The sequence below is a fragment of the Sminthopsis crassicaudata genome, chromosome 6 (genome assembly GCF_048593235.1).
Source record: "Sminthopsis crassicaudata isolate SCR6 chromosome 6, ASM4859323v1, whole genome shotgun sequence".
NCBI lineage: Eukaryota > Metazoa > Chordata > Mammalia > Dasyuromorphia > Dasyuridae > Sminthopsis > Sminthopsis crassicaudata.
The window spans coordinates 192463964-192476226 of NC_133622.1; the positions used below are offsets into that span (position 1 = coordinate 192463964).

Consider the following 12263-nt stretch of genomic DNA (forward strand, 5'->3'; position numbering starts at 1 on the left):
ATGAGAGGTGGATGTTATATTATTCCTATTTTACTAAGGAGGAAATTGAGGCAGGCAGTAGTTAAGTGACTTGCTCAGAGTCACACAGTGAGGAAGTGTCTGGGAATGGTTTTAAACATGTTCACTGCACCACCTGTTTGACTATACAAACATGGAGGAAGAAGGTTGGGAAAACGGGCATCAAATAAACTTCATTTCTATCTGAAACAAAAGAGCTGAACACCCACATAAGCACACATAAACAAATAATCTAGTGTAAAAATATACAACTGAACAAGGCAGTCATCTGCAATGGGCGTGCGGGAAGAAAGAGAATGAAAATAATACAGGGGGATTATTGTAAATAAAACAAGACTCTTGATACTGAAAGATGATCCAAAGGGGAAAAAAATAAAAATAAAGAATTAGAATCTAAGAGGTTGTCCATCAGATGGGGAATAGCTGCACAAATTGTGGTATATTAATATAATGGAATATTATTATACCATAAAAAATGATAAAAGAGATGGTTTCAGAGAATTCTCAGGTAGTGGGAACCATAAGAACTCTGACCAACTGGGTCTCTTGAGAACCTATGTATGATGAAAAATTTTGATACAGTAATTATGAACACAAATAATGTGCACAAAGAGACACATTTCTGGACAGGGTCATAGTTCAGAATCTTTTTGCTTGACTATGCTCATTTATTAGAAGAGGTTTTCTCAGTTTTAATTGGGGAAGAAGAGATTAGGAAGAAGTTTGTTTAGTCACATCCAACTCTTTGTGACCCCTTTTTAAGTTTTCTTGGCAAAGATGCTGAGGTGGTTTGATATTTCCTTCTCTAGCTCATTTTACAGATAGGTAAACTGAGGCAAACAGGATTAAGTGACTTGATCAGGAAGCTGAGTCTTCCTGATTTCAAGATTGACACTCTATCCATTGAGCCACCTAGGAAGAGGAAGGATTAGAAATAAATATATCCTTTAAAAGGAAGGCCATTGAAACTTTTTTTTAAATTAATGTTCATGAGTGTGGATCACAACACAACATTTTCATTCTTTTTGTTATTTGTCTTTTGTTTTCTTTCTCATTTTTTCCTTTTTGATCTGATTTTTCTTGTGCAGCAAGATAATTGTATAAATATGTATGCATATATTGGATTTAACATATAATTTTAACATGTTTAACATATATTGAATTACCTACTACCTAAGGGAGGGAGTGGGGGAAGGAGAGGAAAATTTGGAACACAAGGTTTTGAAAGGATTAATGTTGAAATTAATGTTAGCCATGCATATATTTTGAAAACAAAAAGGGTTCAGAAAGAAACAGAAGCAAGTTCATCATCATTATCATCAAGAGATATCTATGAAGACTGAATACAGATCGAAACATACTATATTTACCTTTTTGTTTGCTTTTTCTTTCTCATAGTTCTCTTTTGTTCTGATTTTTCTTTCACAATATGACTAATATGGAAATATGTTTAACATGATTGTAGAATGTAGCATGCATATCAGATTGCTTGCTGTCTGGGGAAGGGAGAAGGGAAGTGAGGAGGAAGGGAAAAAAATTTGGAACTCAAAATCTTTAAAAAAAAAGAAAGTTGAAAACTATCTTTACATATAATTGAAAAAATAAAATATTACTGAATTTAAAAAGAAAGTGATCTATGCCTGCACTTTTAAAAAAAAGTAAGTGGTATGAAATGGAATTTCATAGGTAATCATAAAAAATAGGATTACTTATGAAATTCCATTTATGTTCTGCAGTTCTTTCATTTAAAAAATGAAAACATTTACTACTTGCAGGATATTTTCTGATATGAAATAAGTCCTACTTCCTTCATTTTTCTTCATAACCTTGATGTCAGCTCAGAGGAAATCACACAGCTATTCCTTACCCTACCTCTCTTTGTGTGCTCTATGTCACCAACTGGGGAGACGCCCTGAGCTCTAAGAGCTATCCAGAGCTGTATGCGCTCCTGAAAGGGAGGTCCTACCCACAAGGACAGGCTTGGGGACAAGGAAAACATATTATGTGCATGGGGAGAAACACTGGCTTTGCAGTCAGAAGAAATCTGTTTTATCACAGGCTAAATTGTGGGTCTTCAGAATCTACAGCCCACAGTAGAGGATCCTTATTGGATCACAGACCTAGAACTGGAAGGTACTTCATGGGCTCAATGCCTCCAGTTTGTAGATGAGGAAATGATTGCTGAGAGAGGTGAATGAGGTGTCACAAAGTCACATAGGTGGTTAGCAGCAAGGTGGGTCCTCTGATTCTAGGAACAGCACCCATCTCACCGTACCATGCCACATCCTTTCAATGAACCCACAATTTAGCGCTCATCCAGCACTTTGCCATCTCTTCTAGTTTTGTGGCATCTCAAAATTTTATAAACATCCAATCCAAGTCATTGATAAACTGTCCAATAACATCAGAGGAAGCACTGACATCTGGGACATTTTACCAGTAGACGTCAAATCGTTAGTGATTATTCTTTGGACCTTCCATGTCCCAAGATCCCATGGATCAACACTGATCAGACTCAATATGATCTCAGATATACAGTATCTCCTATCTAAATTGGTTTGTGAAACACTAATCTGGACCAGAGATTCCTTACTCTTTTTTTGTGTGTTCCAGATCCCTTGATCCTCTGTTAATGCCTATAGATCCATTCTAAGAGGAAAAAAGTTAACATTTTATTTTGTTATTGTGAAAACAATTTTTAATATTTGTATATTTTAAAATTTTGAGTTCCTCCCTCCCTTCCCATCTCCCTGAGACAGTAAGCAATTTAATATTGATATACATATGCAATAATGTTTTAAATGCACATAATAAAATATACAAAAGCACAAAGAAAACTGATTATATTGAAATATAGTTAATAAAATATTTTGAAACATAAGTTTATGGACCCAAAGTTAAAAACCCTAATCTAGACCAACTTCTTCATTTTACTGAAAAGAAAAAAAGAGTCCTTGAAGGGGAAAGAAGAGCTCATCCAAAGTCACACAACTACTAAATGACCCTGATCTCTTGTCCTCCTGACTCTGGTCCATCAATAAATCGTGCTTTGCTTTGAAAGCATGAATCATTAAAAAAAAAAAAAATCCTAAACCCAATTAAAAGATTAACCACAAGGCTAACACAGGATGGACAGGCAGGCTGGCGACACCAGAGATTTGTGGTGAGCATGTCACTACAAGACTTCAATTCTGTGTCAAGAGAGATAACAGAGTCAGGAAGGTAATGGCTCTTTTCCTTCCTAAACCTCCCCCCCCTCCAAAAAAAAAAAAAAAAAAAAAAGAAAGAAAGAAAAGAAAAGAAGACCCACTCGGAGTGTCAGGGAGAGGCTGAGAATCACTTGCAGATGGAGAGTGGGTCTAGTTCAGAGAAAGACTGTGAGATCAGCATCCACTTGGAAGCTACCTTCTAGGACAGATTTTCAACAATAATAGAGCTGTAGTGTGAAGAGCAAAACTCTAGGAGATCTGTGTTAGGATTACTAGATGAGAACTCAGGTTGTCTGGACAGTGACAAGGTGAGAACTCAGGTTGTCTGGATAGTGACAAGGTGAGAATTCAGGTTGTCTGGACAATTACAAGATGAGAACTCAGGTTGACTTGACAGTTCTCTGGCTCAGATCTTTGGTTTGGGCCTTTAAAGGGAGTTTACACCTTAGGAATTCTAAGCTCATTGGTTGGAGGACTTCTTCCCAGAAGCCCTTGCATTATCCCACACCCATTCTCTGGGAGGATAAAAGAGGACAGCACTTCAGAAAGAGGAGAAGTCTCTGCACTACATCAGGCTTGACGGAGCTCTCTGCAGGAAGGGAAGTCACTTCTCTGGACGAGAGTTAATGGCAACTGTCTGGAGACAACGGTTCTCTACAGGAAGAAGAATCTGTTCTAGAGATTTGAGTTGACACAGATCTCTTCCCAGAGAGCGATCGGCAGCTTCTGGAGACGACAGCACGGTACAATTGGCGCCCAACGTGGGGCCAGGATTTTTCCTTATCCTGACAAGGACTTATTCTGAGCCCTTCAGAGGAGCTAGACCTGACCATAGCAATCCGATCCAGATCTCAGTCTCTCTGACCCAGAACCATGAGTAACGAGGAAACTTTGTTAAAGATTAAGTGAGTGTGCTAATAGATAAATAAGGAACTTAACTTGTTAAGGGCTAAACCAGCAATCTCTTATAGTGAAATGGGGCAAATGTCTTCTGTTCAAGGAAAATGTTTGGAGAGCATTATCAAGGTTATGAAAAGCCAAGGATTGATTATAATTTTGGAGGAGATTACTGAACTATTAAAAACTGTGATGGTCATATGTCCTTGTTTTTCTCTGGAAAAAGAATTGGATCCAGATGAATGGGAATTAGTAGGAAAGTAATTAGGTGAACACTACAATTGCCTTTGTGACATTTTACCCTTTGGTTCCAGACCAAACTCAATTTCCAAAGATACAATTCATACCTACAATTTAATCCAAATGGCTTTTTAAAATGTTATTCTAAAGGAAGAGATGAAGGAGCAAAATGGGGAAGTGTCAACTAAACTAGGTGAAAAGGATGAATCAGATTAATAATGAAGTTAAGTACAATTCTGAGCAACAGGAGCACCTCCCATCTCCTCCCTCAATTAACCCTTCAGGGGTGGAGCAAGAAGGAGGAGGGGAAGAGGCAGAAACACAAACAGAATTGCCTGTGAAGCAGCCTAAGCCTATGACAAGATTAGAAAAAACACTGATTAAGGCTAAGAGAGGACAGGATACAAGTGATTTTATACATGCATATCCTGTGATTGAAGAGATTGACTCTGTAGGTAAAAAAAGGAGAAGATATGCACCTTTAGATTTGAGTAAAATTAAGGATTTGAAAAAAGGTTGTACCCTTTATGGGGCTACATCAGCTTATGTTAAAATGTTACTAGATGGTTTGTCTTACGAAGTCCTAACCCCGAATGATTGGAAATCCATAGCAAGGACATGTCTGGAACCTGGAGAAAATTTGCTACGGCTTGCGGAGTTTCATGAATTATGTAAAATTCAAGTCAGATGTAATTTGAAAATAGGAGTTAACACACAATTCACTTTTGAGCACTTAGCTGGTGAAGGTCACTATGGAGAGAATTAAGAACAGATTAATTATACCATGACAGTGTATGAGCAAATTGCTAAGGCTGCAATAAAAGCTTGGGGTGTCCTCCCTGGACAGAAAGATCGGGGAGAGGCTTTCACTAAAATAGAGCAAGGTCCCAATGAACCTTTTGCGGATTTTGTGGGACGTTTGCAAACTGCTGTCAAAAGAACTATTGGAGAAAATGCAGCTACAGAAATAATGACCAGACATCTGGCTAAGGAAAATGCCAGTGAGATTTGCAAAAGAATTATGTGGGGATTAGACAAAGATGCTCCTTTAGAGGAGATCATAAGACACTGTGCTACAGTGGGAACAAATGCTTTTTATACCTGGACAATGATGAACGTGGAAAGACAGGGTCCCTCCTGGCAAGGGCCTTCTAGAGAAACTCGGCGATGTTTTCAATGTGGAAAAATTGGGCATCTAAGAGCTCAGTGTAGATATGGAGATACAGAGAGAAGACAGGTGAGAGAAGACCTAAAACTCCATGTCCAAAATGCAACAGAAGACTCCATTGGGCATCAGAGTGTAGACTAATTCAGGGAAATGGGATGAGGGGCCCAGGTCCAGGGTCCAGAGGTAGAAACTTAAAAGTGGAAACAATCTCGACCTTCAAGAAGCTTATGCTCTATGGAAAGGAATTCTCCATGTATATGCATGTTCATAAAGTTACTAGCAACTTAGGAAGTAGGAGGCAGGAGGTAGGAATCAGGAAAGACCTCACATAGGAAGTAGCTACAGAGTTGGGCTTTGAAGGATGCTAGGATATAGTGGTATGCAGTGAGACTGGGAATTAAGTGTCTACATAAAACACCACCTTCTTTCTCTGTATTTAAAAAAAACAAAACCAAAGGGATGGGACCGATGGGCTAGCACATCTGGGAAGAACTGGCGGGAAGAACCAGATTTTGGTGGCAGAGGGACTTGTAGTTGATGCTTATTTCTTTCTCCTGCAGACATGCTTGTGGACAGCATGAATGCCCCCAGGATGGATGGGCAAGCCGAGCTGGAGAGAGCGGATCCTGGGCTGCAGATTCCCATCCTCATCCAGAGACAAGCTCCACCCCAGAAAAGCCTTAGAGAGACAGCAAAGACCAGTCTGAGGAAGAAGTGCTCGCTGACCCCGAGTGCACTGAAGGATGCCATCCTGGGGTTCTTCCCTGTGATAGGCTGGCTTCCCAAGTACCGCTTCAGAGAATACATCGTGGGTGACATTATGTCTGGCCTTGTCATTGGGGTCATCTTGGTTCCCCAAGCCATCGCCTATTCCCTGCTCGCAGGGCTAAAACCTATCTACAGCCTCTACACATCCTTCTTCTCCAACATTATCTACTTCCTAATGGGCACCTCCAGGCACGTGTCTGTGGGCATCTTCAGCCTACTCTGCCTCATGGTGGGGCAGGTGGTAGACAGAGAATTACAGCTGGCTGGGTTTGACCTGAACGAAGACGCCTCCGCAGCCAGAAGGAATGACAGCAATGAGACCTTCCCAGCTTCCGAGCTACCTTTGGGGGGCCTGAGTCCAGAATGTGGGAAGGAATGTTATGCGATCAGCATTGCTACGGCCTTGACTTTCCTGGCGGGGGTCTATCAGGTAAGAGTCCCAGCCTACAAAAAGGGTCCTCTGACTTGATAATAGTTTATCGGCATAATCTTAAGGAATCCAGAATCATCTTCAGAGCAGAATAACATATCAGAAAAATGATGACCATTTACCTACTCTTACAAAGCTTTTTTCATGTTTAGTATGTTATTTGATGTTCCCCAAAAGTCTCGTTTTACACAAGTAGAAACTGATACTCAAAGAAAGCAATCACATGCTCAGGGTTTCATAGCTAGTAAGTGGCAGAGCCCACAATTACTGGATGAAGGAATACAAACAGTTGTTTCTCTGTCTCTGACAGTTCATTCCCTTTACTATCTGTATGATTCCAAGCAAATCTCTTAACTTCTTTGGGCTTCAGTTTCTTCACCTGTAAAATGAGAGAATCGGGCCTAAATTAATCTTTACCTTGGCTTGAAATGAGGTACTAAATCACTTCCTATGCTTTTTTATGTTAGGTACTCCCTCTGGTAATATGGATCCCTTCTCAGAATCATTTTTTCTTTTTAAAGTACTACCTATATAGTTTAGTGTATTTTTATTCACTTTGTTAAAGGTTTCTCAATTATATTTTTTATGTTTTAAATTTTTTGGTCTTTTTTTTCAGAATTATGGGGTTTTGTATTTTTAAGTCATATTGAAGGAAATGCTACATGTCATTTGGTGGTTCATGAAAGTAAAGATGTAATTTTTTTTTTTGCACTTAAGTTCATGGACTCCCCAAAATGTATCCACACACCCTTTGGGGGTTCGTGCATCCCACTGTTAAGAACCTGTGGACAAGATAGTCTCTGAAGTCCCTTTTTGCTCTGAGGCTCAGCAAGTTAGTGATTTTATTACCTGCTCAGTATCAAGAGAGGATAAAGATAAAAGAGTGTCTTTATCTCTGAGATAAGGGAGACATAAAAAGATAACCACCAATATTGAGCACATATGACTTCCTGACATCAGCCAGGTACAGTAAGTGCTGGGGGAGCTCAGTCATCAGGGAGGCTTCACAGAGGGAGAAGTTAAAAGATGGGTGACATTTTGCAAAGTCAGTGTCAAAAGAAATCATTCCTACTAATGAAGGCATCTGTGATAATGCTAATAGCAACCACATAAGACTTTCCATACAACGGGGATGGTAGTCTTTATGGTATACATTTTACAAAAGAGGAAATAAGCCCAGAGAAATGAAGAGAGCTGCCTGGTCACAGAGCTAGCAATGACAGAGCTAAGATTCAGCTCTTTCATTTCTGCAGCCCTATACTGCAAAACAGCAAGAAGGAACAAAGGTATGGAATCAGGAATTAATGAAGAAATATCTACTCCATGGACAGCAGGCAGATCAGCTTGGTTGTACCATAAAACAATCCTTTTTTTAAACAGATTTTTTAAAAAATTGATTTATTCTGCCTATTTTTTGCCTTATTGTTTATATTACCTAAAATTTCCCTGTATTCTACGCTTTTCCTCCTCCTACAGAAAGCCATTACTTTTTGACAAAGAACCTTTTTAAAGAAAAAGGGAAAAAATCATCAAAACTTCTCAATGTAGCAAAAAAAAAAAAAAAGAAAGAAAAGAAAATGAAAATGAAAATCTGACATTGTATGTGATGTTGCACAATGCTAATAGGAAAAAGTATTCTTTTGTTAGTAATGAGAATGCCCAGAAGGCAGCATTGAGCCCCATGAGTGTGTTTGGAGGAAAGCCAGTTTAGTGTATCGAAGAAATTGCATAGCCAAGGAGTCAGAAGACAAAGGATCTAAACCCATTTCTGTCACTAACTCACTATGTGGCTCTGAACAAAGTAACTTCACAACTCTCCACTTTAATTTCCCCCACATAAAAACTGAGGGAGCACAGCATTCCAGAAGGATTAGAAGAATTCAGGTTCCTCCTAATTCCAAGTCCCTCATCCTTTTTACTATGATACGTGAAATTTTCCTTCCTTCTGTTATATGTGAAGTTTTTCAATCCCATCAATTCAAAATAGACTATCTTAGATAAAGAGAAGCCATGGAGGGGCTGTGATTTGCATCAATGCAGGAAAGACCCAGACTGATAAAACAAACTTTGGATGACTGAAAGTGGCAAGGTATGCTTAAAACCAAGTTTTACCTTCCTGATTAAAATACCTGTAAGCTTAGACATTAAGCTCTTTTCCTCCACTGGTGACTTCCACTCCTACATCTGTAATCAATCCACTGTGGATCCATGCCTTCTGGGAGAGGAATGCCTTTCCAATTATTCTTTTTCAAGGATGGAGAAATATTGCTGGAGGGAGACGTGCTTTCCAGACTCACTAAGTGACCTTAAGCAAGCTCATTCCTTCTGGAACTCAGTCTTCTCAAATGTAAAACGAGAGGGTTGGATTATAGGGTCTCTAGGTTCCCTTCAGGTTCCACATTCTGTGTGCAAATGCACAGGTGTTGAAAATCAGCCAGCATATCCCAAGTATGGCCCAAATCAGATTAAAACGTAATGGGAAATATTTAATAATTTAAAATGTAATAAAAGATTGATAACAATGTGTGGCCTGGAGGGATCCTTGTGTAGTTTGGCGGAACTATTTCTATTTGAATTAGAAAGCACCGCCCTAACCCTTTTTAACCGTTGTGGGGTGTAGTCCTAGATTCATTAACTATTGGTCTTAATTTTTCACTTGCTCCAGCTGACTCTCATGTTGTTTCCAGGTGCTCATGGGTCTTTTTCGGCTTGGTTTTGTCTCCACATACCTCTCACAACCTCTTCTGGACGGATTTGCAACAGGGGCTTCCTTAACCATCCTCACCTCCCAAGTCAAATACCTCTTTGGAATAAAGCTCCCCCGTTATCAGGGCTATGGCATGTTCCTCGCCACGTGGGTGAATATGATCCGAAACATCACCCAGGCGAATGTCTGCGATGTCCTCACCAGCGCCGTCTGCCTAACAGTGCTGATCACTGCCAAGGAGCTCACGGAGAGGTACAAGAAGAAGCTGAAGATTCCTCTCCCGACGGAGCTAGTGGTCATCGTCACTGCTACGCTGGTGTCCCACTTTGGGAAGCTCCATGAGCGCTACGGGTCCAGCATCTCCGGGGACATCCCCACGGGGTTCATCCCCCCCCAGGTCCCCAACTTTGGGCTGATGCACCGCGTAGCCTTAGACGCTGTTCCCATAGCAGTCATCGGTTTTGCTTTCACCATCTCACTGTCAGAGATGTTTGCCAAAAACTATGGCTACACCATCAGGGCCAACCAAGAGATGTTCGCTGTTGGCTTCTGCAACATAATTCCCTCCTTCTTTCACTCCTACACCACCAGCGCGGCCTTGAGTAAGACCTTGGTCAAGACCTCCACAGGGTGCCATACCCAGGTCTCCAGCGTGGTCAGCGCCGCCGTGGTGCTCTTGGTGCTCCTGTTCCTGGCCCCCTTGTTCTACTCCTTGCAGAAGTGCGTCCTGGCCTGCATCATCATTGTCAGCTTGAAGGGGGCCCTGTGGAAGTTCAGAGACGTTCCCAGGCAGTACCGGGTCAACAAAACGGATGCCCTGATATGGTGTGTCACCATGGCCTCCTGTGCCCTCATCAGCATAGAAATCGGACTCCTGGTCGGGGTCCTCTTCTCCGTGTTCTGTGTGGTGGGCCGCACGCAGCATCCCCACGTGGCCTTGCTCAGCCAGATCGAGAACACCGTTTTCTATGAGGACAACAGAAAATACGAAAACCTTCTCCCCGTCCCCAAGATCAAGATATTTCGCTTTGAGGCCCCCCTTTACTATGCAAACAAGGACTTCTTCCTAAAATCCCTCTACAAGATGACGGGCCTCGACCCCACATTGGAAACAGCAAGGAGGAAAAAGTGCGAAAGGGGGAAGGCGCTCACGGATGGGGGAACAGCAGAAAAGGGAGCCCTCGGAGGACTGGGCCAAGCTGACCCCTCCTGTCACTTGGTCCCAAAGCAAGGTGAGTTTCACACCATCATCCTCGACTGCTCCTCGGTGCTATTCCTAGACACTACTGGCATCGGCACACTTAAAAACGTGTGGAAAGATTACAAGGCTGTGAACGTTGCGATCCTCCTCGCGGGCTGCAACCCGTCGGTGACAGAGTCTCTGAGGAGAGGGGGCTTCTTTGGCACCGATGACGCAAGCATGAAGGAGTTACTCTTCTACAACGTGCATGGGGCGGTCCAGTTTGTCCGGTCCAGGGAGCAGGTGATGGACTCCACCCTCTAGGCTCCATCTCCCGAGACCTCTTCAGACCCTAACTCTCCAGACCCACCCCCCTGAGCCAACTCCTGCAGAGCCTGAGGGGCTGGGGGCAAAGGCAGCCTGGGATCCCTGCTTTTGAAGTAAACTCTGGCAAAGGTTCCAAGCCCAAGCTGGGGAGCCTTCTATTGGGGAGCTCTTTCTGAGCCTCAACATCCTGTTCTGTTAAATGTGGGATTGAACTGGATCATTTCCATGGTCCTTTCTAGCTCTCAATCCTCTGGTTGTAGAAAAGTCGTTTTTGGGGGGAAAATTTTCTGATCATTATTGGACATCTGCTTTCTCTTACCTAAAAAAAGAGAGCATGGTCTGTCAGCCCCGGGGATTTCCCTCATAGGGTAGAGACACCGAGAAAGAAGAGGTGTGAAGGTCTGAAAAACTGTTACTGTGTCTGCAGAAAGACACCACACCCAAGTGCATCTTACAGTCAGACTGCGCATCTGCACACGGCACTGTCTGCTTGGGCCACCGGAGCCCAGGTCTCCGAACACAATAGGTGCTTAATAAATGCTTGTTGAACAAATGCATGGATGGATGATGGATTTTGAACTTGGGTTGGACTAGAAAGAGTCTCTCCCAACTCAGCAATCTGTGATTCTACGAACCCCACAAAGTAGTTATCTGTGTGTTTCTATAATGAGTCTCCTTGTCTTGGGGAGGGCAGGGAGGTGGAATAGCCAGTGAGCAAATTCAACAAGGCAAGTGCTTCCTCTCCCCGCACTGCGTGCCCACACACTCGTAGACTGCTAAAACCTCCTCAGAGACGCCCATGCCCTTCCCTCTCCCCCACATCCCCGTATGTGACACCCTCATTCAGGCAGCCCCACCCTTCACACCCCTTCCTGTCACACTCCCCCACCCCTCTCCACACCCTGTTGTGGCTGTCCTGACAGTGACTAGACAGGAAAGAGAGCTGAACTTTTAAGTCAAAAGCTCTGAGTTCAAATTCTGATTCTGGCACAAACGGCAATCTTGGACACCCTGCTCTGACTCTCTGGGCACTGGTTTCTTGACCTGGATAATGGGGCTCACACAGCCCACCTCACAGGGGTGTTGTCAGGAAAGTGCTCCGGGCACCTTAAACTGCTGCCGGGGGTGGTTCTTTGTCACTGTGATCACCGGAGGCCTCCGGCTAAAGGCTCACAGATCCAATTAGACTTTCCCTGTTGGCTTCTCAAGAAGGAACAGAGCTTAAAGAATGAAATCTGAAGGAAAGCTACAAACTTTCCCTTCTCATACCTTCTTGACACTGGGAAATTTATAACACGAGCTCTCCACGTTTATCTTTC

At 42.4% G+C, this 12263-nt stretch overlaps 2 protein-coding genes across 6 annotated transcripts in view; one reads left to right on the top strand and one right to left on the bottom strand.

Moving 5' to 3' along the window:
* SLC26A1 (solute carrier family 26 member 1) overlaps positions 1–11497 on the top strand; it is a 35169-nt gene extending 23672 nt beyond the window's left edge. For all 4 annotated transcript variants that reach the window (XM_074273406.1, XM_074273407.1, XM_074273408.1 and 1 more), the window contains 2 exons: positions 6093–6730; positions 9418–11497. In XM_074273406.1, the coding sequence (XP_074129507.1) occupies positions 6095–6730; positions 9418–10941 (2160 nt within the window). In that variant the 5' untranslated portion in view covers positions 6093–6094 and the 3' untranslated portion in view covers positions 10942–11497. The remainder of the gene's footprint in view (positions 1–6092; positions 6731–9417) is intronic.
* The window catches only part of IDUA (alpha-L-iduronidase), a 70865-nt gene that overhangs the window by 48382 nt on the left and 10220 nt on the right, over positions 1–12263 (bottom strand). The window lies entirely within an intron of this gene.